Source organism: Eschrichtius robustus, chromosome 11 (assembly GCF_028021215.1).
Source record: "Eschrichtius robustus isolate mEscRob2 chromosome 11, mEscRob2.pri, whole genome shotgun sequence".
NCBI classification, from domain to species: Eukaryota; Metazoa; Chordata; class Mammalia; order Artiodactyla; family Eschrichtiidae; genus Eschrichtius; species Eschrichtius robustus.
Window position 1 is genome coordinate 105,932,602 of NC_090834.1, and position 27,042 is coordinate 105,959,643.

The 27,042-nt window shown below is 37.5% G+C and overlaps 1 protein-coding gene across 2 annotated transcripts in view; it reads left to right on the forward strand.

Moving 5' to 3' along the window:
- RTN3 (reticulon 3) overlaps positions 1-27,042 on the forward strand; it is a 54,184-nt gene that overhangs the window by 6,300 nt on the left and 20,842 nt on the right. The window contains exons 2-3 of one of the 2 annotated variants that reach the window (XM_068556229.1): positions 3,522-3,572; positions 13,614-15,956. The exons of the other annotated variant lie outside the window; for it this stretch is intronic. Coding sequence (XP_068412330.1) covers positions 3,522-3,572; positions 13,614-15,956 — 2,394 coding nt within the window. The remainder of the gene's footprint in view (positions 1-3,521; positions 3,573-13,613; positions 15,957-27,042) is intronic. 2 annotated transcript variants of the gene reach the window in all.

Sequence of the window (27,042 nt, forward strand, 5' to 3'; positions counted from 1 at the left end):
CTTAGAAGGCTTATGAAGCCCTGCAGTATCTGGTCCCAGCCTCCCCCTTGCTCACCCAGCTTTAGCCACACTGATCTTGCTGTTCTTCACACCAGCAATACCTCTCTACCGCAGTCTTATTTGCTGTTCACTGTACCTAGAATGCTCTTCCCTCATACATTCTCGCAGCTCTTCACTCTCTCACCTCCTTTAGGTCTTTTCCTGGCCACCTGATCTAACTTGCACAAGAGAAAACACACCTTATAGGCCTTTCCTGCTTTATTTCTCTTACCACTTGTCATAATCTATCTTACGGTATTTGACTTATTTATTTTGTATATTGTCTGTCTGCCACGGTAGAATATAAGTTCCATCAGAGTGGAGATTTTTGCTGCTTTATCTATAACCCTGAGCCTATTTATATTGGTAAACAGTTTCCTCTTTGATATGCCTTAGACAACTTATTTTTTAGTGGAAATTAATATAAAGAATTTCTTCTCTGTTTCATTCCCCAACCAAGTGGCATTTCATGTAGTCCTTCAGTCCTTTGATTTTTGCTTCTCCAGTCTCCAACATCCAATGACCAAGTCCAGGCCATTCTGTCCTGTCGTATCTATCCCCTTATTCCCATCCTCACTGCCTTAGTTAAGCCCTCATGTCTTGCCAAGATTATGTAGTAGCTTTTCATTTAAGTCCATACTCTACCTTGCTGCCAGAGTTCTCTTTAAAATACATGTGATACTGTGAATCGCTTACCTTCAGTGATGCCTCATTATACATAATATAATCTAAATTTCATTACATGACATTTAAAGCCATTTGGAATCTGATCAGTTGTTCCTTCTCTCCAGAATGCCTTCCCCTGTCTTGTTCACCTGATGAACATCTCTTCTGCCTCTGCTGCATTCCCATAATGCGTACAGTTTTACTGGTTTGTCTTTTTCAGTTGCTTGTGCACAACCATCATCTCTGTGCTAATACAGTGCCTAGACCTAGCTACTTGAAGATAACGTTTGATTTAATTAGTAGTATTTGAGCATTAAGGTTGCCTTTTTTGGGTTCAGTTGCCTGTAGCATAAATATGGCATATGAATACAACATGGTTTTGTAAGTTAGAAGACCTCATGCAATATTGTTGCAAACTACTACTGGTTATCTGTGTTCTGTATCAAAATAGATGCTATTGCATAAAACTTTGTATGTCGAAATTTTCCATTAGGAGGGGTGTCGGGTGGAGATGAAAAGTTCATAGGATCTTTTTTGTCATCAGGCTTATTTATTAGCATTTGGATTTTCAGATTTGTTCAGTTGGCAGAGATTTAATGTTGCAGATAATTGCATACAGAAGTGAACCCATCTGGGGGGCTTCCCTGGTGGCGCAGTGGTTAAGAATCCGCCTGCCAATGCAGGGGAGACGGGTTCGAGCCCTGGTCCGGGAAGATCCCACATGCCGCGGAGCAACTAAGCCCCGTGCGCCACAACTACGGAGCCTGCGCTCTAGAGCCCGTGTGCCACAACTACTGAAGCCCGAGTGCCTAGAGCCCGTGCTCTTCAACAAGAGAAGCCACTGCAGTGAGAAGCCCGCGCGCCACAACAAAGAGTAGCCCTCTCACCGCAACTAGAGAAAGCCCGCGCACAGCAACGAAGACCCAATGCAGCCATAAATAAATAAATAAATTTAAAAGAAAAGAGATGAACCCATCTGGAAACATTAAAGAAATAGATAGAAATGCTTGCTTTAACAAGGAAAGGCGAACTGTTTTTCATTTGTAGGAGTAAATGTGATGCTTCATTTTAGGATAATTAAAAAGTAGTGAATTTTAAAATTCTGGTCTTGAGTTACTGAATTACTGCCTCTTGTCCACTAAATTCTGCCTTGGTGTTAACATGTTCCATGTCTGTTGACTAAATAGTTTGCTTTTTTTAACTGAAGTATAGTTGATGTTCAATATTATGTACATTACAGATGCACAATGCAGTGGTTCACAATTTTTACAGGTTATACTCCATTTATAGTTACTATAAAATATAGGCTATATTCCCTGTGTTGTATTTAGATTAGTACTTACAGATATAGTGATGGCCCAGTCCTTTAAAGCAATCTCCTCATTTTAAGTGTATTTCTAATATTTGTGAAAACATTTTTATAATTGCAAGAAAAAAGACGTTAAGTGAAGATCAGTATATTTAGGGGCACTTTTGGAGGGTTTTGTTTTTCACGTGCTGTTTTAATTTTTTTTCCATTTTTACCAATGGCAATTTATATTCTGTTTGATTATTTTTCTTTTAAGGCCAAAGGTTGTAGTGAAAAGCAAATCTCCCTCCTGCCCCAGACCTCAAAGTCCCTTTTGTTGCCAGTTAACAAATGGAGGCACACGGTATGCACTAAAGTACTTTGGGGTTTTTTTGTTTTTAATTAATTTATTTATTTATGGCTGTGTTGGGTCTTCGTTTCTGTGCGAGGGCTTTCTCTAGTTGCGGCGAGCGTGGGCCACTCCTCATCGCGGTGCGCGGGCCTCTCACTATCGCGGCCTCTCTTGTTGCGGAGCACAAGCTCCAGACACGCAGGCCCAGTAGTTGTGGCTCACGGGCCCAGTTGCTCCGCGGCATGCGGGATCCTCCCAGAACAGGGCTCGAACCCGTGTCCCCTGCATTGGCAGGCAGATTCTCAACCACTGAGCCACCAGGGAAATCCCCAGTACTTTGGTTTTTAATTTAATATATCAACATATATAGCTGTACCTCATTCTTTTTCATAGCAGCAAGTATTCCATTATTTGGATGTAACTATATAAGTAGACGTCTATTGATGGCCGTTTAGATTATTCCTAGATTTATAACCAGTGCTCTTATGAATATCCTTATATACATGTCTTTGTACATGTATGCAAATATATCTGCCAAGTTAAAGAATATGTGCAGGAGGTGTCAGAGAAAGTTTATGCATTTAAAATTTTGATATATGTTGCCAAATTTAGAGAAGTGTAATTTAAGATATGGAAGATTTCTCATGTTGGTCCTATTTTCCCAGTGGATTAATTGTGATTAAAAGTATTTAATCATTAAAAGTATTCAGGGTCAATTTTACATGTTTGCCAACTATAATGTTTAGTACTCATATTCGTGACTGACTCCTCAAAATGAAGTTGAAAATGGTTACAAGCAAAATCAGTACACAGATCCCTGTTTTTCCTTTCCCACATGAAGTTGCAGGCGAGCATTATCTTTCTTGAGGTTATACTTGTTTAAAAATGCTAGGAAAAAAAAAAAAAATGCTAGGGGTTCCTCTTTTCTTCCTTTGCAGGTGAGAATATTTGACCAAAAAATTGAATTGATTACCTTTTAGAAATGCATCTTGAAAATGAAATAAGGTTTTGTTGCCAGGTGAGTGAAAACAGTAATTGGAATTATAGATTTGGGTTTTCTCATCTTGCTTAAACCCAGTGAAATTAAGGTGCTTGGCCAAAAAAAAAAAAAGGAAAGTTAAAGTTCAGATTCCTGTGTGAGGTTGTCAAATTCTCACGCTGTATATTTTCTTTCAGATTCCTTTGTTTCTTCCTCTCAGCCTGTATCTCTATTTTCGACCTCACAAGGCAAGTCTGTCATTTTTTGTGTGCATTAATAAAAGAAAAATGTTGAGAAAGAGGCTGTAACTGGGGATACGAGGCGCAGGTTTTCTGTTACCCCCAAATCCCCTAAAATAAAAACCAAATCCAAGCCAGTGCTTTCTATTTAGCAGTTTCTAATGGATTTCCCGTAAAGCTTAATAAAATAGAATGAGGCTAGGTGGACCCTTTAACATAGCGTAAGCTTTAGGTGTAGTTTTGAGTATTTCTTAAAAATTAAAAACTTGCCCACAGAACTTGGAGTAGATAGAATTGTGGCTCAGAAAACACACCACGTCCAGAATGCATTTGACCTATAGATTTGCAGTTATGTAACTGGTTTGGATAGGTAGTAGATTTGGAAAAACTTTTAAAGCGTGTTTCCACTGAACTAATACAGTGTCCTAGCTAGAATACTTTAGTGTGAACCTATCTGAGATTCGTCCCAAGAGGTAGGCCAATTCCAAATTGCCTAGGAACATTGAACAAGTCGGTTGAATTTTTGGCAAGCAGGGCTTGTTTTCCTAGATATTAAGTTGTGGTGTTTTGGAGGGGTTGTTTGTTTTTAATCTGTCAGCCAGTGAGGAAGGGAATCAGAGTCGTTAACTCTATGTTTTGTAGGGGAAGCACTGCCAAGAACCTGGAAGAGAGAGTGTGCTTCTTTGATTTGCGCTAATAATAAAGTGCTGTTTCATTTGTGCTGTTGTGCTCCTCCTCGAGTATAGGTCAGCGGAAAAGCATTATCTGAAAAAAGGTAATTAAACTCACTCGATAGGTCTAAGAAGCCTTGTGCAAAGAGTTTATTGTCCTAGCTGGAATGCAAAGTCTGGGTGCTGGTTTGTTGGGAAGACTTTGACTTTATAGGAATAAAACCATAAATGGGATAAAATGAACATAGTAAATGTTTTTCAGAGTTTCTGCTTCTTAGGAAACATGATAGATAGATAATTTGTTGGTTTTAATTCAGACTGATGACATTCAGAGTCCCCAGCATTTTTATAATGTGCCTCATTGTGTGAATTTGGATATCTTCTGGGTCAAATCATGACCTTTGAAATTTAAAAAAATTGTTTACATTAAAAGATATTTTGTGAATGTTAGAAAGTAACTCAAACATACAAATTGATCCTTGACATCTGGAACCCAACCAGATTTATATTTCTAAGGGTTCTTTTTTTTCCTCATGAGAAATTCAATAATTTAGGCAAATAGGTGTTACATTTATTCTACTCTGGAAGATAAATCAGTAAAAATATCATAGTGTAAATAGAACAAATAATTTTATTTTCTCTGTTGTATTTCAGATCTTCTAAAATACATTCTTCATAGTCACTTTTTTCATACAGAAAGGGAATAATTAATATCCTAAATAGTGTAACAGTACAACCTAAGCACAACATACCTAATGTATAGAATGTTGAGAAAGATAAGTGTCAGAGTTTAAAAAATTACTTTAATCCCCGTTAGGAGAAATTACATATACACTCAGGTAAAATGGAGGTAAATAAAGAGGATTTTTGTAATTAAAAATGTTTAAGTAGGCTTCAGTTTCAGTGAGTATGAGAGTTTGTTAAAGAAAATAGATTTGTCATTCTTCCTTTTTCTTAATAGTTATTTCGACCAGTGCAGATTCAGGGTAGTGTTATTGTTAAAAGGGTATTGCATTGTAAAGAAGCATTTAAAAATGTCATATCCCTGAAGGTGTTCCAGTGTAGCCTCTATTACCAACATTTTCTCCTGCAAAAAAACATAATGGAAAAGCAACCCAGTTGGTGCTCTACTTCATTGGCAGGTCTAGAGATCAGCCTATTCAGTTTTTTGAGGGTACTCCTTGGCAAGTGATTAGGTGTGTTCTAAGGTAGCCAAGTCTGGTAGCTTCTAGTCTGCCTTAATAAAACTAAGGGAAAGGAAGTTGTTGGTATACTTGGTTAACTGGATTAAAACCCCTGGAGAGAACAGCTAGGACCAGTTCCACCCAACCGCAGGCCTTTCAGAGTGACTGTCACCAGCAGGTACCTTGAGTCCATCATTGGCACTAACCCAACTAATCTGTCTCTGGCTTCCATATCCCTTAGCCATTTAGCCTTGGAGGATTGTGCCTTACTTTTATATATCTAAACCATATCAAGCAATATGTAGCAGTAATTAAATAGGACATTTTCATATTTAAGAATGACATTTTTAACCCTGAAATATATACTTATCATTAATGGGCTTTAAGGAGATGCATGTACTAAAAGTTGTCTTTTTTTTTTTTTTGGCCACACCTTGCAGCTTGTGGAATCTTAAATTCCCCAACCAGGGATCGAACCCAGGCCCACCGCAGTGAAAGTGCTGAGTCCTAACCACTGGACTGCCAGGGAATTCCCAAAGTTGTCATTAATTTGGACTGAGAAGAAAGGGCAGTTAAATCTTTCAAAAGGAAATTATGTAATCTTTATTAAATTGTACTACCTTGAAGTATACAGCTACTTAAGCTAGTAAATTAAGCTTTTTGAAAACTAACGAATAGATTTGTGATGAGAATATCAATGGAATAATCAGTTCCTTCTTAAATAAGTTGTACTCCTGAGTAGGTGCTTTGCAGTCTTTTGCTTATTGAGTCCTTTTTTCTCATCAAGCAGAGTTTAATTTCAGCTTAATCCCCAGGCATCTCAAAATAGGGGAGTAAATTTTAATGATGTTTTCCTGTACTGTTAAATAAGGATATTAACAGAGGTATAGATGTGGTATGTGGCCAATTTTTTTTTTTCCCGAGCTTTTACTGTGCTCAGTACTTTATGTGAATCATCTCATTTAATCCTCACAGCCAATTTTATGGAGGAAAGGTACTGCCTCTTTTACTAATTGAGGAAACTGGGGTTTAAAATGGTGAAATAACTTGCTCAAGGTCACGCAGTAGGTGACACACCTAGGACTCCACCGTCCATGCGCATAACCACTACCTACAGTAAAGATGATATATTAGTTGTATTTTAGGGTTTACAGGTATTTTTAGAGATGTCATTTTGAGGTTAATGTTAAAATCATGAGAGCAGAAGAGGCAGAAATTACTATTTTAACCATATTATTGCTATTAGTGATGTAATTTAGTATCATCTGGGGGATGTACTCCATCAGACACAAAATCAAACTGAAATTTGGTTTCTACTTTGGAAATCTTTGACAAAAAGTGGAGGCTGGAAAATACTACAATTTTCTTTAGAAAACATTGGAAGAAAAGTGGGTGAAAATAAGATTAGAAAGAGAGGATCTACCCACCATGTAGAATTGGAAGTACATTTGCAGTAATGAATATTTGCGTTCAGTTTGAGTAATGCAGTAGGCATCTGGAATAGGAAGTTAAGCACTGAACTTTGGGGCAAGCGTTGAGGAGAAAAAATATGCCAGTTACAGCCTTTTTTTAAACAAAAGCAAAACATTTTTCTTTGTACAAAAGAGACTTTTTGTTTAGGATCTAGCTTGGCTGCAAAGTGTCTGCTGGCTAACTTCCTATTTTGATGCTTTGGCTGAAAGTTGCTGATACTGTTTTGCACGATAATTTGTCTTTCCCTCTTGTTTTGTGAACATGAGAAAATTCAAGTGTAGAAAAACCTATACCTGAATATTTCAAGCCTCCCTTGTATGAATATGCATAGTATGTATGTGAAAAAGTAACTTAGTGGTTTACTATAGGCTGGCACCCTTTCTTCACTGATGTGTATGCTTTTTCCTTGTTACAGGTATCCTTTGAGTTAAAAGAAATGAATTTCCTGAGGGGGGGTAGTAACCAAATGGTAACTCCAGTATAGCATAATTCTAAGTTATTCACTCTTTTAAGGAAGAAGTCTCATATTACATTCATTATTGCTTACTTGTTTCTAGATCACATTGTGTTTTCATTATTAAGTTATAAAACACTTGAATAAAAAAGTACTAAACCTTTTTCTAAAAGACAGTTTGGGGAATAAGAAACAAAGTAAAGAGAAGGGTGTTTTTTGTTTGTTTTGTTTTGTTTGTTTTTTGCCACGCTTGTGGGATTTTAGTTCCCCGACCAGGGATGGAACCCAGGCCCACGGCAGTGAAAGTGCCGAGTCTTAACCACTGGACCGCCAGGGAATTCCCTCAAGTTACTGTACTTTAAAATTAGTATATGGAAGTATTTAAAGCAGGCACAAAAGGATCACCCCTGCCCCATGCCCTACTAACCTGTAAGTTGTGCTCCTGGACAAAGAGAATCTGTGGTGAGTGAGAGTGAAGAGTGCCAATCTCTACGCCCGTGGAATTTTTACAGGGCTAAAGTTCTGAAGTACAGCTTGGCTTTTCTACCCCTCGAAAACTAATAAAACGCTGTAAAGCTGTGGTTCCCAAACAGGGTTCATTACTGGCAAACTTGTCATGCAGATTCCTGAGCTCCATCCTACTCAGTCAGAGAGATAGAGCCCATGAAGTACTAGTAGTTGTTCTAAAGTTTGAAAAGGACTATAAAAGATGGTGCCAAGGGCTATTTTTATACGAGGTTGTTAAATTGTTCAGCTAGTTGTACGTTGAACTAAAATATACTTTGATGATAGTAAAGATCATTTGCTGAAACATTTTGTTAAGGAAAAGTTCTTTTATCTTTCAGCATTGACTTAGAATTTTTTATATGTTGGGTTGTACTAAATGTCTTTATCCACATAGTACTTTGCACAATTCTTGGAATGTCATAGGCATTTGGTTTGTACTAGATGATTCAGAAGTTGCATCACCCCAAATTTTGAAGTAGATAAAAGCTCTTTAAATTACTTCCTTTTATTTATGGCTGGTTGGAGGGAAAGTGTCTAAAACTCTAAATGAGGATTTTCTTTATTTTATACCACGTGAAGGTGGTTGTGATTTGGCACTATGCCTTTTTTCTCTCCCCAAACAAAAAGGCATATGGTCTGGAGTCTCTATGTTAGGAGATACTTTTTGGAGAATGTGGTGTTTGGGGACATTTTTTGAAGATTTATTAAGTGCCAGATCCTGTTCTAAGCACTTCACATGTATTAACTCATTTAATCCTCACAGCAGTTCTCAAGTTAGGTGCTTTAGTATCCCAATTTTCAATTTTCAGATGAGATTAAGCAACTTTAAGATTAAGGAACTGAGATTAAGGCCACACGATTAGTAAGTGTGATGAAAGGATTTTGCATCTGTTTGGTTTTGTTTTGTTTTTTTTTTTGGCTGCATTGCGTCTTCGTTGCTGCGCGTGGGCTTTCTCTAGCTGCAGCGAGCGGGGGGCGGGGGGTGCTCTTTGTTGTGGTGTGCGGGCTTCTCATTGCAGTGGCTTCTCTCGTTGCAGAGCGTGGGCTCTAGGCGTGCGGGCTTCAGTAGTTGTGGCACACAGGCTCAGTAGTTGTGGCTCACAGGCTCTAGAGCACAGGCTCAGTAATTGTGGCGCACGGGCTTAGTTGCTCCGCGGCATGTGGGATCTTCCCGGACCAGCGCTCGAACCCATGTCCCCTGCATTGGCAGGCGGATTCTTTTTTTTTTTTTTTCAAGTTGCTTTGTTTGGTTTTTTTTTTATACTGCAGGTTCTTATTAGTCATCAATTTTATACACATCAGTGTATACATGTCAATCCCAATCACCCAATTCAGCACACCACCATCCCCACCCCACCGCAGTTTTCCCCCCTTGGTGTCCATATGTCTGTTCTCTACATCTGTGTCTCAACTTCTGCCCTGCAAACCGGCTCATCTGTACCATTTTTCTAGGTTCCACATACATGCGTTAATATACGATATTTGTTTTTCTCTTTCTGACTTACTTCACTCTGTATGACAGTCTCTAGATCCATCCACGTCTCAACAAATGACTCAATTTCGTTCCTTTTTATGGCTGAGTAATATTCCATTGTATATATGTACCACAACTTCTTTATCCATTCATCTGTTGATGGGCATTTAGGTTGCTTCCATGACCTGGCTATTGTAAATAGTGGGCAGGCGGATTCTTAACCACTGCGCCACCGGGGAAGACCAGATTTTGCATCTTTTAATAGGAATTTTTGGTTTGGGAGTGGTCTAGAAATTTAGAATATGACTGCCAGCTTAAATTCCTAGTCTTATTTAAGATAATATACATAAATGGAGACTTCTGAGTATTTAGAGTTTAAGAAGAAATTGAGTAAGCAAGGAGCTCAGTACTGAATACATTTGGGAACATTCTCATGATCGTTGCGGGGTTATGACATTTTTCATCTCTTACCATATATTGATTCCCTTTTTGACAAATCTATTAGATGTGTAACTCTTGCTTGTATAATTAGAATAATGCTATATTTTTAAGTAATTAGACTTTTGGAAAATGAGTGTGCACATTAAATTGCATTATAGCAAATAACTAATCTAGAAAATATTCATAATGAGGAGATTTTTGACAGACATTTGTTTTGAGTAATGTTGAAAATATCTTGTAGTGCATGTGAAGGACTGGATGTTTTGAAAAAGGAAAGGTAGTAGACATTTTCTGAGATGTAAGATAATCCAGAGTTATTCCATCAGGCAGTTTTGCAGTATATAGTATTTTTAAAAACTAACATCCTTCAAACTCCCTGGAGTTTTCTGCTGTTTTGCCAGGTACTGACTTTGACAACACTAATGACTATTAAAGTGTCATACTGACTAATTGGAAGAGTCTTTACTTATGGGAGCTTAGTTTCTAAAGGCTTATTAGATTCTGGTCTTTGTTTTATTTAATGTTTTCATGCCATTATAAGTTCCTTACTTCCAGACCAGTTTTTTCCATTGTCTTTGTACAAGTCAGCTCTGTTCAAGTTTGTGAGGGTTTCAACTAGCCAAATAAACTTCTTTCCATTTGCTGAAATTCTAAACAAGATAATTATTAAAATTAAAACAAAGATGAAGATGCTAACTTATTTTGCTACATGTGGGAAACCTTGATTGACAATCATGAGAGCTAATATCTGCATCTCACAATCACTGAGGAATGAATGCGACATCATACTCTATGTTTACCCCCTAAACCTGTGCCCTGAAAACACTATCCACTCCAAGTATTAAGTCACAAAATTGTTAGGGAACATGATTATAGTTCTTTTGTATATATAATAATTACATCATATTGACAGATCTTTAGTAAAATGTTTGAAGTCTGTCAAGCAGTCATGGCATTCAGTACAGAACTTGTTATTCTGAGAATACGATTTCTAACCTAATCTTCTAGCTTTACCTCAGATTATTATATACCTAACTCGAAACCTTTGGAGTATTAAGAGTTCAAGGAGGGACTTCCCTGGCGGTCCATTGGTTAAGACTTCACCTTTCAATGCAGGGGGTTGCGGGTTCAGTCCCTTGTCGGGGAGCTAAGATCCCACATACCTCTCAGCCAAAAAACCAAAACATAAAACAGAAGCAATATTGTAACAAATTCAATAAAGATTTTTTAAATGGTCCACATCAAAAAAATCCTTAAAAAAAAAAAAAAAGAGTTCAAGGAAGTTAGAAAAGAAACAAGGCTTAGAAAACGGAGAAGTTTGTGTCCTGACAAAGCAAAACATTTCTACCATGCTTTTTTTTTTTGGCCGCACTGTGTGGCTTGCGGGATCTTAGTTGCCTGACCAGGGCCCACGGCAGTGAAAGCACCAAGTCCTAACCACTGGACTGCCAGGGAACTCCCTACCTTGCTTTTTTGGTTTGTAGTACTGTGTGCATTCTTTCACTAGCATTCAATGTAGGTTGCTTTCTTTTTCATTTCATCGAATCCACCTCCACATCATCATCATTTTACTTATTGATTTTGCTTATTTTCTGTCTCCCGCTCTGTATTGTAAGCTCCACAAAGGCAAGGATTTTTTTCTGTGTTGTTCATTGCTTTTAATCTAGTTTCTAAAACAGTGTCAGGCACGTGATAATGGCACTCAGTAATTACTAATGCATTATTACTAATTCATTTTGTCCACTTGTTTCTGTAAAATGACAGGTCTAAATCTTCTGAAATCTCAGTCTCTATAAAACATAAGCTGAGCCTTCCCTCTGAGGTGGAGTCAGTTTTGCTCACCTCAAGGTTCCATTCCTGTTTGTTTGTTTGTTTTTAAATTTTGGCCGCGTTGGGTCTTTGTTGCTGCGCGCAGGCTTTCTCCAGTTGCGGCGAGCGGGGGCTACTCTTAGTTGTGGTCCACAGGCTTCTCATTGCGGTGGCTTCTCTTGTTGTGGAGCATGGGCTCTAGGTGCACGGGCTTCAGTAGTTGTGGCACATGGGTTCAGTAGTTGTGGCTCGCGGGCTGTAGAGCGCAGGCTCAGTAGTTGTGGCACACGGGCTTAGTTGCTCCGCAGCATGTGGGACCTTCCTGGACCAGGGCTTGAACCCATGTCCCCTGCATTGGCAGGCGGATTCTTAACCCCTGTGCCGCCAGGGAAGCCCTGTGGAATATTTCTGATTTAAATGTAGGCCATAGTTCTTTAAATTTCAGGTTTTTTAAAACATTTTAACCTACAGTGGTGAGCTTCATTTATCCTTAATCCAATCTTGCTGAGTAGCCATACTATACAGTGATAGATGCAAGCCATGTTTACTGCATTAGAACTAAATATGAATTACAGCTTACTTCTGTCTCACTGGTACAGTTTGTACCACCAAACTTTATTTTTCCTCAATTTACAAAGACTTTCCCTCCCCCCCCACCCCCCCCCCCCCCCCCCCCCGCCTCCGATGATTACAGTTACACTGTTCTAAAAGTCAGAGATCCTATTACATCAGATTTCAGTGATGTGTTAGAATAGGGGAACTTTATCTGGCATTTGGAAACATTTTTATAATAGTGGAATTTTATTTCTTGCAATAAGATATTATTTCTTTTCATCTTTATAAAATGGTTTTGAATAAATCATAATTTTGCTTTTGTCTGGTAATTATTCAGCTTCTCACTGAAAAAGAACATAAGCTGAGTAAAAGTAATCCCAAAGCTTTTTCTCTTTCACATCTTCCCAATTACTCATTCACACTCAAGGAAGGCATTGCTGTCCTGAGCCTACTTAGGTCTCATCTGACCAAGCTGAATCTTTGATTCATTCATTTGGAACTATTTATTTAAGACCTACTTTGTTCCAACTCCAGAGATACAACAGTGTGTAAGAAAGATAGTGCCTGCCCTTGGGACAGTTGTTTTGAGCTTTTCCCCAGTAAAAACTTCCTAGATTGGTTAGTTGGAAAACAGTGTGGTAAATCAGTGGCTACTGTGTTATTAAAAACTGTTAAGACTTAATTAATGTATTGCTTTTAGGGAGGTATTTTCTGTTTTAAAAGGATTTCTGAAGTTTACTCTTCTTCATAAAGGAAACCAATTTACACAGTTCAGTTTTGTTGGAATTGGCAAGGTGGTGCAAGAGATTTTGGAACAGACCAACCTTTTCAGTGCCCTTTAGTTTAAGACATTGAGGCCATCTGTACCTGGGGCCCATCTTCCCTGTGGATGGAATAGACTACTTCTAGTCTGATTTTTAGGCTTAGGAGGGGTCCGCTATATCTCTGGTGGTGGTGGGGGAACTCTGGTCACTTCTTTTTTTCCTTTTCAGACTGTCATACTCTAACAGTGGTTTTATAGAAGGTGCGTGTCCTGAATTGTTCCCCCTACAGATGAGAGCATATCAGTACTTCATAATATCAAGTTGTTTGTTTTATATGGATTACATTGTTTCTGTTGAATAGCTATACCAAATACCAAAGGAAAAACACTTCCCCAGATTATCCATCTTATTATACCCTTCTTCATGCTTTACCATTAAAGGGAAAAAGTAAATTGAAAAGTATTTTGTCTTGAAAATTTTTTGTTTTTTGCAATTTGTGGCATGATAAGCCTTTTCTGTTTCACTGCTGACAATTTTATGCATGTCTTATAGGATAACTGTTGATCATTGTTTTGTTATATATTTATGTGTGTGTATATATACATCCTGTGTGTATATATACGAATTTAAAAATAAAAAGCATGCTGCTTGGCCTGACTAGCTAATGTGTAATTGTACCTGGTAAACAATTGTTTTTTCTTTGAAATTCTGACCATAGAGGGATTGAGCTCTCTTTGCTCTGATGAGCCACCTTCAGAAATTATGACTTCCTTCTTTTGTTCATCTTCTGAAATATATAATACTGACCTTACAATACTACATGGAGAAACAAGCAAAGTGTTAGGCAGCCAGCCTATTTTAGCCAAAGAAAGAAAAGACTGCTTGGCTCTTCTAGATGTGAAAAAGATGGAAAAGCCTCAGGAGACCAGTAAAGACATAGCAGACTCCCCAGTTTCTGTTGCAGAAGGAGTTCACTGTAACCGTCCTTCCATTCCAGACAGTTTCCCAGATCATCCTGCTTTTCTCTCAGAGGAAGTTGGTCAAATGCAACAGCAGATAAATAAAGATCAAGAGTCCAAGAACCCAAATGAGGTACCAAGTAGGGACGATAGAACTGCCTTGGATGCAGATGACAAATTCACTTTGCTAACAGCCCAGAAGCCACCCACCGAGCAGTATAAAGCAGAAGGTATTTGTACGTATTCCTTGTCCCCCTCTGAAGTTTCAGGAGGTGGTATTATGGAAAAGGATTCCCCTGAATCACCATTTGAAGTAATTATTGACAAAGCAGCATTTGACAGAGAATTTAAAGACGCATATAAGGAAAACATAAATGATTTTGGTAGCTGGGCAGTGCACACTGATAGAGAATCACCTGCAGACATTTCTGAGTCTAATGACAAAGTATTTCCACTGAGAAATAAAGAAACAGGGCGTTCCCCAGCTTCTGCCTTGCTCACTAGGCAGTTTTCACACACAACTGCAGCATTGGAGGAGGTATCTAGATGTGTAAATGATATGCATAACTTTACTAATGAAATATTGACTTGGGATTTGGTTCCCCAAGTAAAACAGCAGAGTGATAAATCTGACTACATCACAAAAGCTGCAGGACCTGACATGGGTGAATATATTTCAGAAATTCCAGTTGTAAGTCTTAAAAGTAACACTCATCAGAAAATTCCTGTATGTTCTATTAATGGGAGCACTACTATCCCTAAATCAACAGGTGATTGGGCAGAAACATCTCTCCCACAGGAAAATGCTATGCCAGACCATCTCAACTCTACACAGGAAATCAGTATCAAAGGTGTGCGAGGCAATGTGCAGAAAAGAGATGACACACTTTCAGAGTTACCTGGATCTCCATTTGAGAAATGTGTCTCTCTTGGTTCTGGAGTGGCCACAGTGAAAGTGGTTTTACCTGATGGCCACCTGAAAGGTGCAATGAACTGGCAGACCTCTGTGTTGGGAGAGGTGACAGAGGCTGGTAGTTCTGGTGAGTCTGATGACACGGTGATAGAGGACATCACAGCAGATACTTCATTTGAGAGCAACAAAATTCAGGCTGAAAAACCTATTTCCATCCCAAGTGCTGTTGTAAAAACAGATGAAAGAGCAATCAAAGAGATTCTTAATTGTAATAGGGAAGACAAAACATCTGGAAACTTTGACGGGTCCATCAGTGACTCTGCGCCACGACAAGTTCAGCCTGATGTTCTTGGAAGGAGTCCAGCTGGTGAGGCAGCATGTTCACAAGTACCTAATATGAACGTCACGTCAGAAGATGTGAAGCAGTCAGATAGTATGAGTGTAGTTGCTCCTGAAAAGCTTGTTGCAGCTGAGAACCCCAAACTTCCTTCAGAAGCATCTCCAAAGGTTTTTAATGATAAGACAGAATTCTCACGAAATGTGACAACCTCTGCCTATTTGGAGTCATTGCATGAAAAAAGTGTTAAAGATACAGATGATTCTTCCCCAGAGGACCTGATAGCAGCCTTTACAGAAACCAGAGAGAAAGGAATAGTAGGTAAAGGTGAAGGAAATACCTTCGAAGCAACATCAGAGAAAACTAAGGACTTTAAAACAACTCTTCCGGTAGATGTTTTACATGAAAGTGAGTCAGGTGGTTCTGAAATTGAAAACATAGAAGGCAAATACAGTGAACAAAGCAAAGAAACAGATAGGAGTGAGCTTCTGGATGTTTTCCCTACCCAGGGTACCCCAGTGGCATCTCTTGATTTAGAGCAGGAACAGCTCACAATCAGAGCACTGAGAGAACTGAGTGAAAGGAAGGTTGAGAAGTCCGCTTCTGCACAGGATAAAGTAGAATCTCCCGAAGAAATACTCAAGCAGACTTTAACATTTGCTCCAGAATCTTGGCCACAGAGATCCTATGATGTCCTAGAACACAAAGATGTCAAGACTGGATCTGATCTCGGGATTTCCAAGAAGCCCACTATTACCAAAGAAGCTACTAGGGTAGATACCACTTCCAGCCTTAGCAAGACTGAACTGGTAAACAAGGATGTCCTAGCAAGACTTCTGACAGAATTCTCAGGTAACTGTTTACATTAGAAATACTGCATGTGGTTAATTCTGCTATGATAGATTATTTAGAGTGCTATTTTTTTAGTCTCTGATTTATATCACCAAAATTATAGCTAGAATAAAAATATACAGTAAAATGGGGAAAGGTAGATTTTTTTTAATGGTTGCTTGATTTGGTTTTCTTTTTTTTTTTTTTTTTTTTGATTTGGTTTTCTTATACAAATATTTTCCAAAGCAGTAGACTACTTGTTAAAATTAATATTCTCCTAAAGAAAAAATTTTATGGTCCAGTTTTTTCAAGGTTCTGCTTTCCTTATACATTGGCCCTAGGGGAGATGGCTGCTTTTAAGAATATCGCTAGGCTCTTATTTATTTACAAAGCTTATTTTTAAATCTCCGTAATAGCAGCACTGCTTGGCACTTGGGTTTTTTGCTATGGGCCTTGGAAAATCTATTTAGCAATCAAAGATAAAGGAATCCCTGCTGGGAAGATAGTAAATGAAACTTTTAATTAATTTGATCTTACACCACAGAGATTTTATGCTCTGAAAGTAGGTAACCAGTATTGTAGTACAACTTTGTGAGTAATACTTAAGAGAACTCATGCATTCTTCTACTTTGGACCTTGTTTATCGTGCTTCAGGCCAAAACCCAATATATGGTACTAGAAGCCCTTCCCCTTGTCTTCTATTTATTTGAGTGATTACTTTCCTAGCGGTTGGCCTTCAGTTAAATTATTTCAAATGCTCTCTGTTCTGGTGTCTTAGAAAGTGTAATGAAAAAAAGGATATATAAAACCCTCCAAAAGTGACCCCCAACCTCTAATCTGATACCAAGTTCTGCACTAACTGTATGGTCAGTGTTAGGTGCTATGTAGGACTCGGTGATTTTCCAAACTTTTTAAACAATAGATCGCTTCTTTCAAATGAAATCATATGCAGAGTTATAATATTTAAAACAAAAATGAGATTTTTGTTAGGATAAATCTATAAGTGAGATTATACCATTTACCTTTTTTTTTTTTCTGTAAAGGTTTTATTATGCAGAGTAAGGAGGGGGGCTCAGTCCTTAGCAGCCACTTTCCTCTCCTCATAGTATCCAGAACACTGCCCAGCTCCTCCTGCAGGGCACTCCTTGTAAGGAGTGAAACCCCACCCCTCTCACAGCTTGTCCCTCACTAACTTGCTTTGCTTGGTAAGGTGCCCTGCTGGCATCTGTGGGTCATCTTCCTTGCTCACGTTCTGGGTCACTTTGAAGCCCATAGCCATGGGCTGCTGCAGAGCCATGGCTGCTGCCCTTAGTGCCTGCAGCAGAAAGGCACTGTTTACTTTTTATAAAGACATTTCCTTACTGAAGACCATGGGCAGATTATTTAATTTTACTAAATTTTAATCCTTAAAATAGAGATAATAATGGTGCTTACTTTATAATAATAGTGAGAGGGTTACATGTGAAAATGCAGGTAATGCAGGGCCTAGTATATAGTGAATATTCATTTAGCACCAAGTACAGGACCTGGCATATAGTAGGTACTGGATAATTATTTGTTAGTGAATGAATTGTTAATAATTATCAGTGAAAACATCGAGGCTTTTTTATAAACTCAAAAATTTGAAATGGCAGTTACGGATAGCTGTTATACTCTAGTAATTGAAGATTGTTGAACTTGGATAAAAGAGAGCTGAATTATTGTTGCTTTACAGTGCCTAGAAGTATGACTTTAAACAATTACATTAATCACCTTTTGGGACCTCAGTTGTAAAGTGAGGATGTTGAAGTAGGTGATCATCAATATCATTTCAATAATATGATTCTGACTCTGGTATAGTCTAGCTTTCTTCATGAGTTGTTGTCAAAATTCTTAAAGGTAATCCTTTTGAATGATGAGGCATGTAGAAATTAGGCAACAATCCAGAGTCTAATTCTGGCAAATACCTGCTTTAGTGTGACCTTAGACAACTGGCCAGATTGGTTTGGCATCTTCCTGTGTTAATATTGTGGTAGTTATTTTGCCCTGCTTCATAGTGCTGTAGTAAATAAAGTACTGTGTACTAATTATCAGTAAATCTCAACTGAGTTATTTAATCTAGTGTGAGAGGTAAAAAGGTATGGAAGTTTAGGATATTTGTCACTGACCAAATTCTGTGATTAGTAGATATTTTTAGATGATAATTAACAAAGACTAGTATAATTAGACCAAGAAGCTAAAAAGTCTTCCTTAAGGTTTCAGAATTGAAAACCTTTTAAAATTGTCTTCATGAATAAATCTTTTAAAATATAAACTATAGCAAAATATACCAGAGTCTAGTTCTAAGTAGTATATCTGAGTAGTCTTCCTTTCTAAAGTAAAACCAGTTCTGTAATTATGTCCTGCCTAAAGTTGTTGGGGAAAATAGGCAAAAGAAACAATGAAAAAATTAATGGTATTTTATTTTTCTTTTGCTGTTTTATGGTATATATGACAGTATATAACAAAGAACTAGAAATGACCTAGCAGTTTTGTTTCTAGGTATGTATTCTAAGTTAAAAAAAAAAAAAGCATTTATGTGCAAAAACAACTACAAAGATGTTCTTTGTAGGGCTGTTTATGATAGTGGCAGATATCTCAGTATCTTAACAATTAGAGATTGTTTGAGTATCTTTTACTATATTTGTGCAGTCGAATACTGTATAGCCATTGGAATTGTTATAGGTTGGTGTTTCATTTTTTTTTTTTTAAGAAATGGAAAAATATAGAAAAGTACAAAAAGACATACACTTGTATTTCTACATTTTAGAATTAACTCTATTAATTGTTAATTAGTGATAATATTTGCTTCCAAACTAAAGGACCCTTTGATTACCACATGACCCACTCCTTCCCCTTGCCCAGAGGGTAACTACCGTCAGTGGAGCTGATAACATCCTTCCACTACATTTTAAATTTGTGCATGTGTGGTATTGTTTTATACTTTTAAAGCTTTGCTAATATTATTTTTGTTATGCAACTTGTTTCATTCAATATTAGGTTTTTGTGACTCTTTTCATGTTGAGATATGTATAATTCTATTTAACAGCTGTGTAGTAATCCATTTTATTACTATGTTATTTCCCTTTTAATTAAGATTTGGATTATTTTCCATTATTTACTATTATAGACAGTGCTGAAGTTAACATCCTTGTACTTGCCTGTTTTTACACACATGCACATATTTCTCTAAGGTCGTTGTGCCACCGCTTATAAGTTTCACTTCTGGGTATGTGCATTATTTTTCTAGTTACTGTCAATTTGCTGTCAAAGTTGAAGTTTCTTCTGTTATGTGAAAATGTTCATAATTTATTAATAAAAACTATATTATTGAATATAGCAGAGTTTTTATTACATGATGAATGCTTAAAGTAGAAAAAAACAAGTTAGAAAACAAGGTTTTCAGAATAATACCTACTTTGGTATCATTAAAAGTGAATCTGTATACCTACACACAGTGATTCTGAAGTAAATTTTTAAAAACAAGATCACGATGACTTTTCTTGCAATACGGCCAAGTAGGCTTTCACTGGACCTGATCTTTCTGCATGTAACTATGTCCTCTGGATAAAATTGTTGGGGCAGTGAGGGAGACCTGAAAACACTGGGAAATGAGCAAAAGCAGACAGAGTCTGAAAAAAGGCTGACACTTTCAGGAAGAGATAGCATGAAATTAATTTTCCATTTTTACTGCTTTTAGCCAGGGGAAGGCTGAAGTTGGCACCTGGCAGCTTGGTTTAAAACTTAATAGAAAACTTATCAGAGGACAGAATTCAGGTCAGCCACAGCCATTCGACCACTGAAAAGTGAGGGAAGGAGGAGTCCTGGAAAGGAGAGATCTAGAGAGTGACAGCCTAAAATTCTGAGTATAAGCTCTCTATATAAGCTTCTGTTTAATCCCTGAACCACAAAGATAAAAGAACTGAACTAAGATTTGAGGTATTGATTGCCCAGAGAGTTTGCAGTTTGGGTCTGGCCAAATTTAATTGCATACTGAAACAGAAATATCGGTACTCTCCAGAGGAATATAACAGAGTCCAGAGGCTATACAGCATAATATTCACAATGTCCAAGATATAATCTATAACTACACAACATTTTTAAAACCAGGAAAATATAACTTAGTCTGAAGAAAAAAGACAGCCAACAGAAGCGAACTTCATATGTTAGAATTGAGAAACAGGTTTTAAGGCAGCTATTATAACTGATCAGTTGAAGTAAAGAAAAATATTCTTGCACTGAATGAAAACAAAGGAAATCTCAACTGAGAAATAGAAACAAAAAAGAGCAAAGTGGAATTCTGTAATACAGCAGCTAAAATTAAAATTCACTGAGTAGCCTTAACAGTAAAACAGAGATGATAGAAGAGTCAGTGAACTCGATGATAGATGAACAGAAAACTACCCAACCTGAAGAATAGAAAGAAAAAAAATATTACCAAGCTTCAGGGACTTTTGGGACAATATTGTAAGAGCTAACATGTATAGTTGGAATCCCAGAAGAGAGGAGAGTGAGAGGCTGGAGAAGAACATATTTGAAGATAAAATGGCAGAAAAAAACCCTGCAAATTGTATGAAAAACATATTTACTGATTAAACAAGCTTAGCAAACACCTACTAGGATAAGGATGAAGAAAACCATACCTTGGTACATGTGTCAGAGGTTCCCAAGACCACTGTCAAGCTCAATGATTTGCTAGAAGGACTCACAGGATTCAGAAGCTGTTATACTCACTGTATACAGCAAAAGGACACAGATTAGAATTGACAAAGGGGAAAGACACCTGGGATAAAGTCCAGGAGGAACCAGGTGCAAGCTTCCAGGTGTCCAGTAGAGTCACACAGAGCTGTTCTTAATTCTCCCATCAAGGACACATGACAGCATGTGCAAAGTGCTGCCAACTAGGGAAGCTCACCCAGTCCTGGGTGTTCAGGGTGGCACGCAGTACCCCCATGACTGACCTCAGCTACTCAGACCCCAGCCACCTAGAGCAAGAACAGGTGTTTGCCATAAATCATATTGTTCAGGTAGACTTAAGTGGTCATGCTGGTACAGCATGGCCCAAGGCCCCAGGTATGCAAAAACACTTATCAGCCAGAATATGCCAAGGGCTCAGAGTTCATCTCCTAGGAGCCAGGCAAAGGCCAGTCCTGAAGACAGACCTTTCTTTGGCATGTTCAGGGTTTGAGCATTCCAGAACTGCCAAGTTAATCCTTTCCTTCCCAGTATGTCTTAGTCAAATTGCTGAAACGAAAGATAAGGAGAAAACTGACACATATAAAGGAATGACAATTATAATTAGAGCTTCTTACCACTAACCACAGATGCCAGAAGACAGTGAAATAACATCTTTCAAAGTGCCAAACGGGGAAAAAAGTCAACCAGGATCTCTGTTCAGCAAAAATGCCTTGCAAGAATGAAGGCAAAATAAAGACATTTTTAGGTAAAAGAAAACTAAGAGAATCTATCACTAGAAGACCTGTACTACAAGAAACAGTAAAAGAAGTTCTTCAGATTGAAGGGAATTGATACCAGATAGAAACTTAGACCTTCAGGAAAGAATGAAGAGCATTGAAAATGGTAAATAGCTGAGTAAATATAAAAGACTTATTTTTTTCCTCTTCTTTAATATATGTAAGACTGTTTAAAGGAGAAATTATAATGTGTGCGGAGATTATAATGTTTATTTCATATGACAATTTATAATAAAAGACAGAGTATGTGAATCTATACTATAGCAGGGGTTCCTACATTTTTTATGAAGTGGTACAATATTTTAAGTAGATTGAAAAGTCAAGGGTGTATGTCTCCCAAGAGGTGGGAGACTTGGTGCAATCACTATGTTAGTGGACTGAAGACTACAATCAGAGTGACAGACTGCATAAAAATGCAAGACTTACTTATATGCTGACTATAAAAGATATGTATTAAATGTAAAGACACAAGTTGAAAGGAAATGGATGGAAAAAGGTATACCAAGAAATATATAAATGTATGCCATGCAAAAGTAAGCATAACAAGACAAAGGGTATTACCAGAAGTAAAAAGTGACGTGTGATCATGATAAAAGATATCAAGACGTCTTGACAGTTATAAATGTATATGTGCCTAATAACAGCTTCAAAATAAATGAGGCAGGACTTCCCTGGTGGCGCAGTGGTTAAGAATCCGCCTGCCGGGCTTCCCTGGTGGCGCAGTGGTTGAGAGTCTGCCTGCCAATGCAGGAGACACGGGTTTGAGCCCTGGTCTGGGAAGGTCCCACATGCCGCGGAGAAACTAGGCCCGTGAGCCACAATTACTGAGCCTGCGCGTCTGGAGCCTGTGCTCCGCAACAAGAGAGGCCGTGATAGTGAGAGGCCCGCGCACCGCGATGAAGAGTGGCCCCCGCTTGCCACAACTAGAGAAAGCCCTCGCACAGAAACGAAGACCCAACACAGCCAAAAATAAATAAATAAATAAATAAATAAATAAATAAATAAATAAATAAATAAATAAATAAATAAATAAAATTAAAAAAAAAAAAAAGAATCCACCTGCCAATGCAGGGGACATGGGTTCAAGCCCTGGTCCGGGAAGATCCCACATGCCGCAGAGCAACTAAGCCCACGCGCCACAACTACTGAGCCTGCGCTCTAGAGCCTGTGAGCCACAACTACTGAGCCCATGTGCCACAACTATTGAAGCCCACGCACCTAGAGCGTGTGCTCTGCAATAGGAAAAGCCACCTCCATGAGAAGCCCATGCACCACAGCGAAGAGTGGCCCCTGCTTGCCGCAACTAGAGAAAGCCTGTGCACAGCAATGAAGACCCAATGCAGCCAAAAATAAATAAATAAAATAAATAAATAAAATAAAAAAATAAATGAAGCAAAAATTGACAGAATTAAAGGGAGGAGTAGGGAGTTCTTTAATCATAATTACTGGTTTTAATACCTCTTTCTCAGCGATTGATAAACCAACTACACAGAAACACAAAGATGTGAACAGCACAATCAACGACTTTGGCCTGCATGATACTTACAGAACACTGTGCCCTACAGCGGCATAATACACATTCTTTTCCAGATGCACAAGGTATACATTCACCAGTATAGACAATATGCTAGTCCATAAAACAACTCAGTAAATTTAAAAGATTAAGTTCATACAAAATACGTTCTCAGACCATAATGAAATAAAAACTTTAAACAATGAAAATAAGGATATCTAGGAAAATTCCCAAATATTTGGAAATTAAGCAAGTCACTTTTATATAATCTATAGCTCAAAAGAAGAAATCATGAGAAAAAAATGTTAATGTTTTAAACTGAATGACAGTGAAAATACAATATATCAAACTTGTGGAATGTAGTGCTGAAAGGGAAATTTATGGTTCTAAGTGCATGTATTAGAAAAGAAAAATATCTAAATTCAATGATCTAAGGTTTCAACTTAAGCTGGAAAAAGCAAAGCACATCCAAAGGAAGTAGAAGGAAAGAATAAAGATAAGAGCAGAAATTAAAAGAATAAAAAACATTAACAAAGCCAAAATTTGGTTCCTGAAAAAGATTAACAAAACTGATTTCTTGACTGATCAAAAAAAAAAAGCAAATACAGATTACCAATATTAAGCATGAAAAGGGGGTTATTTCAGATCCTACAGATATTAAAAGGACAATAGAATATTATGAACAACTTTATGCCAACTTAGATGAAACAAATTCCTTGAAAAATACAATTTACCAAAGCTAACACAATTTCTATTAAATCCATTATTAAAAATCTCACCAAAAAAAGTCGAGGCCCAGTGGTTTTACTGGGGAGTTTTTTCAAGCATTTAAGGAAAAAGGAGGAGAGAACACTTTCCAACTCATAGACTAGTATGTGTATATTAATAGCAAAACTGGAGAAAGATACTACAAAGAAAATTATAGACTAGTATCCCTATGGAACATAATAAGATGAGAAATCCTTCACAAAATATTAGCAAATCAAAAAAAACAAGTTAGCAAATCAAATCCAGCACTCTGTCAGATACAGAAAAGGTATTTGAAAAAGCTCAACATCCTTTTCTGACAAAAATTTTCAGCAAACTAGGAATAGAAGGTAATCTCCTCAGTCTAATAAATGATATCTATTGAAAACTATAGCTGACATTATGCTTAATGCCAAAATATTGGACACTTTCCCGTAACATTGGATACAAGGCAAAGATGCTCACCCTCACCATTTGTATTCAGCATCATACTGGAGGTCCTCCCCTTTGAATTAAGACAAGAAATAGAAATAAAAGGAATGACTATTGGAAAAGAAGTTGTTAAGCTGTCTTAATTTGCAAATTACGTGATTGTGTACATAGAAAATCCTAAGGAATCTGTTGATACAAAGCAACTACTAAGACTAGTAAGTGAATTTAATTTAGCAAGTTTACAGGATTTTAGGTTAATACACAAAACTCAGTTTTGTTTGTTATATACTAGCAACAAATAATCAGAAAATTAAAAAGTTTTAAAGTTCCATTTACAGTAGCACCAAAGCATAAAATAGGAATAAATTTAACCAAAAGGAAAAAATGTGTAAGACCTCTGTACTGAAAATTACAGAACTGCAGAGAGAAGCTCAAGAATTGTCTAAGAAGAGAACCATGCTGTGTTCATGGATTGGAAACCTCGATACCGTAAAGAAGTCAGTCCTACCCAGATTCACCTATGGATTCAGTACAGTTCAAAGTCCTAGAAGAATTTTTCAATAGAAATTGACAAGCTCATTCTAAAATTTCTTTGGAAGCATACAGACCTAGCAAATCCAAAGCAATCTTGAAAAAGGACAAAATTGAGGGCTTGGAATAGTCCAAGACATTATAAAACTCCAGTAATAAAGACTGTGGAACTTGCAAAAGAGGCAAGAAGTAGATCAAAGAAACAGAGAATCCAGAAATACCACATTGCCAAAAATTTGGCAACTTAGCACAACTTTATTATCTCACAGTTTTCAAGGGTCAGGAGTCCAGGCACAGGTTAGCTGGATCTCACCAGACTGAAATAAAGTGTGATTCTGAAATCACCAGGTGTGAACCAGGGTTGGGATCTCATCTGAGGCTCAGGGTTCTCTTCCAAGCTCACTGATTGTTGGTAGAATTCAGTTCCTGGAGGTTGAACGACCGGATCCCTCTTTTCTAGCTTGCTGGCGGTGGGGCGGGGCTCGTGCTCAGCACCAGGAGGCTGCACTCAGATCCTGGTCTTGTGGCCCTCTCACAACACGGTAGCTTGCTTCTTCAAAGCTGTCAGGAGAATTTCTCTCTAGTCTGCTGCAGGATCTTATATAGCTGAAACTTAACCACGAGAGTGACTATCCCATCATATTCACAGGGTCTGCTCACATTTGGGGGTAGGAGGAAGTATTATATAAGGCATGTACACCGAGGAGTAAGAGTCTCGGGGCCATCTTAGCATTCTGCCTACCACAATCCCTACTGCATATGATATGCAGAAATGAACTTAAAATGGAACATTAAAAACTAAAATCATGAAACTTTTAGAAGAAAGCGTAGGAGAATATCTTCATGACTTGGAGGTAGACAAAGGTTTCTTAAGTCACAGAATGCACTAGCCATAAAATAAAGGATCGCTGAGTTAGACTTCATCAGAAGTAAAACTTGCTTATTAAAAGACACCACTAATAGGCAAGCCATTGACTAGGAGAAAGTATTTACAAAACATGTGTCTGATGAGGGACTAGTATCCAGGAAATATTTAAAACTACATTTCTACAATAAAAGTGCAGACAACACAATAAAAGAAATTGGGCAGAAAAGATTCTGGCACTGTACAAAAGATATACAAATAACCAATAATCCAATGAAAATGTGTTCAACTTCACAAGTCTTCACGTAATTAAAATCAAAATAAGTTATCACTACACATCCACCTGAATGGCTAGAATTAAAGACTGACAACAACTAACTCTCAAACTATTGGTAAGAAAGCAAAATAGTACAGATATTTTGGAGAAAGGTTGGCCAGTTTCTTAAGAGAACTAAACATGCATGTGTCCCATGACCTAGCAACTCCACTGCAGGGAAATGAAAACATTCATACAAACACTCGTATATGTTCATAGCAGTTTTATTCATCACAGCTCAAAGCTATTCATCGATAAAGGAGTAGATAACCTGTGGTATAGCTAGTTATCTTTTGATACTTGCAACAAATACGGATGAATCTCAGAAATTATGAATAGTGGAAGCAGCAGTACAGAAAGGATTCATACTGCATGATTCCATTTATATGAAATCGTAGAACAAGCAAACTATTCTATGTAGGGAAAAGAACCAGAGCAGAGCAGTGGCTACTTCTTGGTGTGTTGGCTGGGAAAGGACATGAGAAAACTTTTTGGAGTGATGATAATGTTCTGTAGTTTGATAGCATTACATAGGTGTGTGCATGTGTCCAAACTCAGCGAATGTATTGTATATTTCATCATATGTAAATCTTAAAAGAAAAACAGTAAATATTGAACTTTGTTAATGATATGTAAGCTGAAGATGATTTCCTGATATGTGTTATTTACTTTGAAATATATTTTTAAAAATTGGGCTAGTGGATAAGAGGAACAGATACATAAGTATAGTAAAACATTAATGATCATGGTGATGGTTACACAACAATGAAGGTACTTAGCGTCACTGAACTATATACTTAAAAATGGTTAAGATGGTAAATTTTATGTTACGTATATTTACCACGTAAAAAAATTAAAGTAAGACATTGCTAGTATTGAATAAAAATCTAGGTAGTGATTATATGGCTGTTCACTCTAAACTGTTTTCAACTGTGCTATATGTTGGGAGGAAGTTAAATGTTGGGGGGAATAAGGCAGAGTGGAGAAAAGCTGTCCCAGTTACCGACCAGATTCCCATTTTTCCCATGAGGGAAACACTCAGTAGAGCTCCCAGGAAAATAGAATGAGATCTCAGAAGTCAAGGGTATGTATATTACCTAATACTTCATTTTTAAAATTTCTTTTGCTTATTACTGGTAAAGATTTTAGAGACTGTGAGCTGTTTTTTAGAAGAAAATAATTTTATCACTTAATTATGATAGTCTGAAACC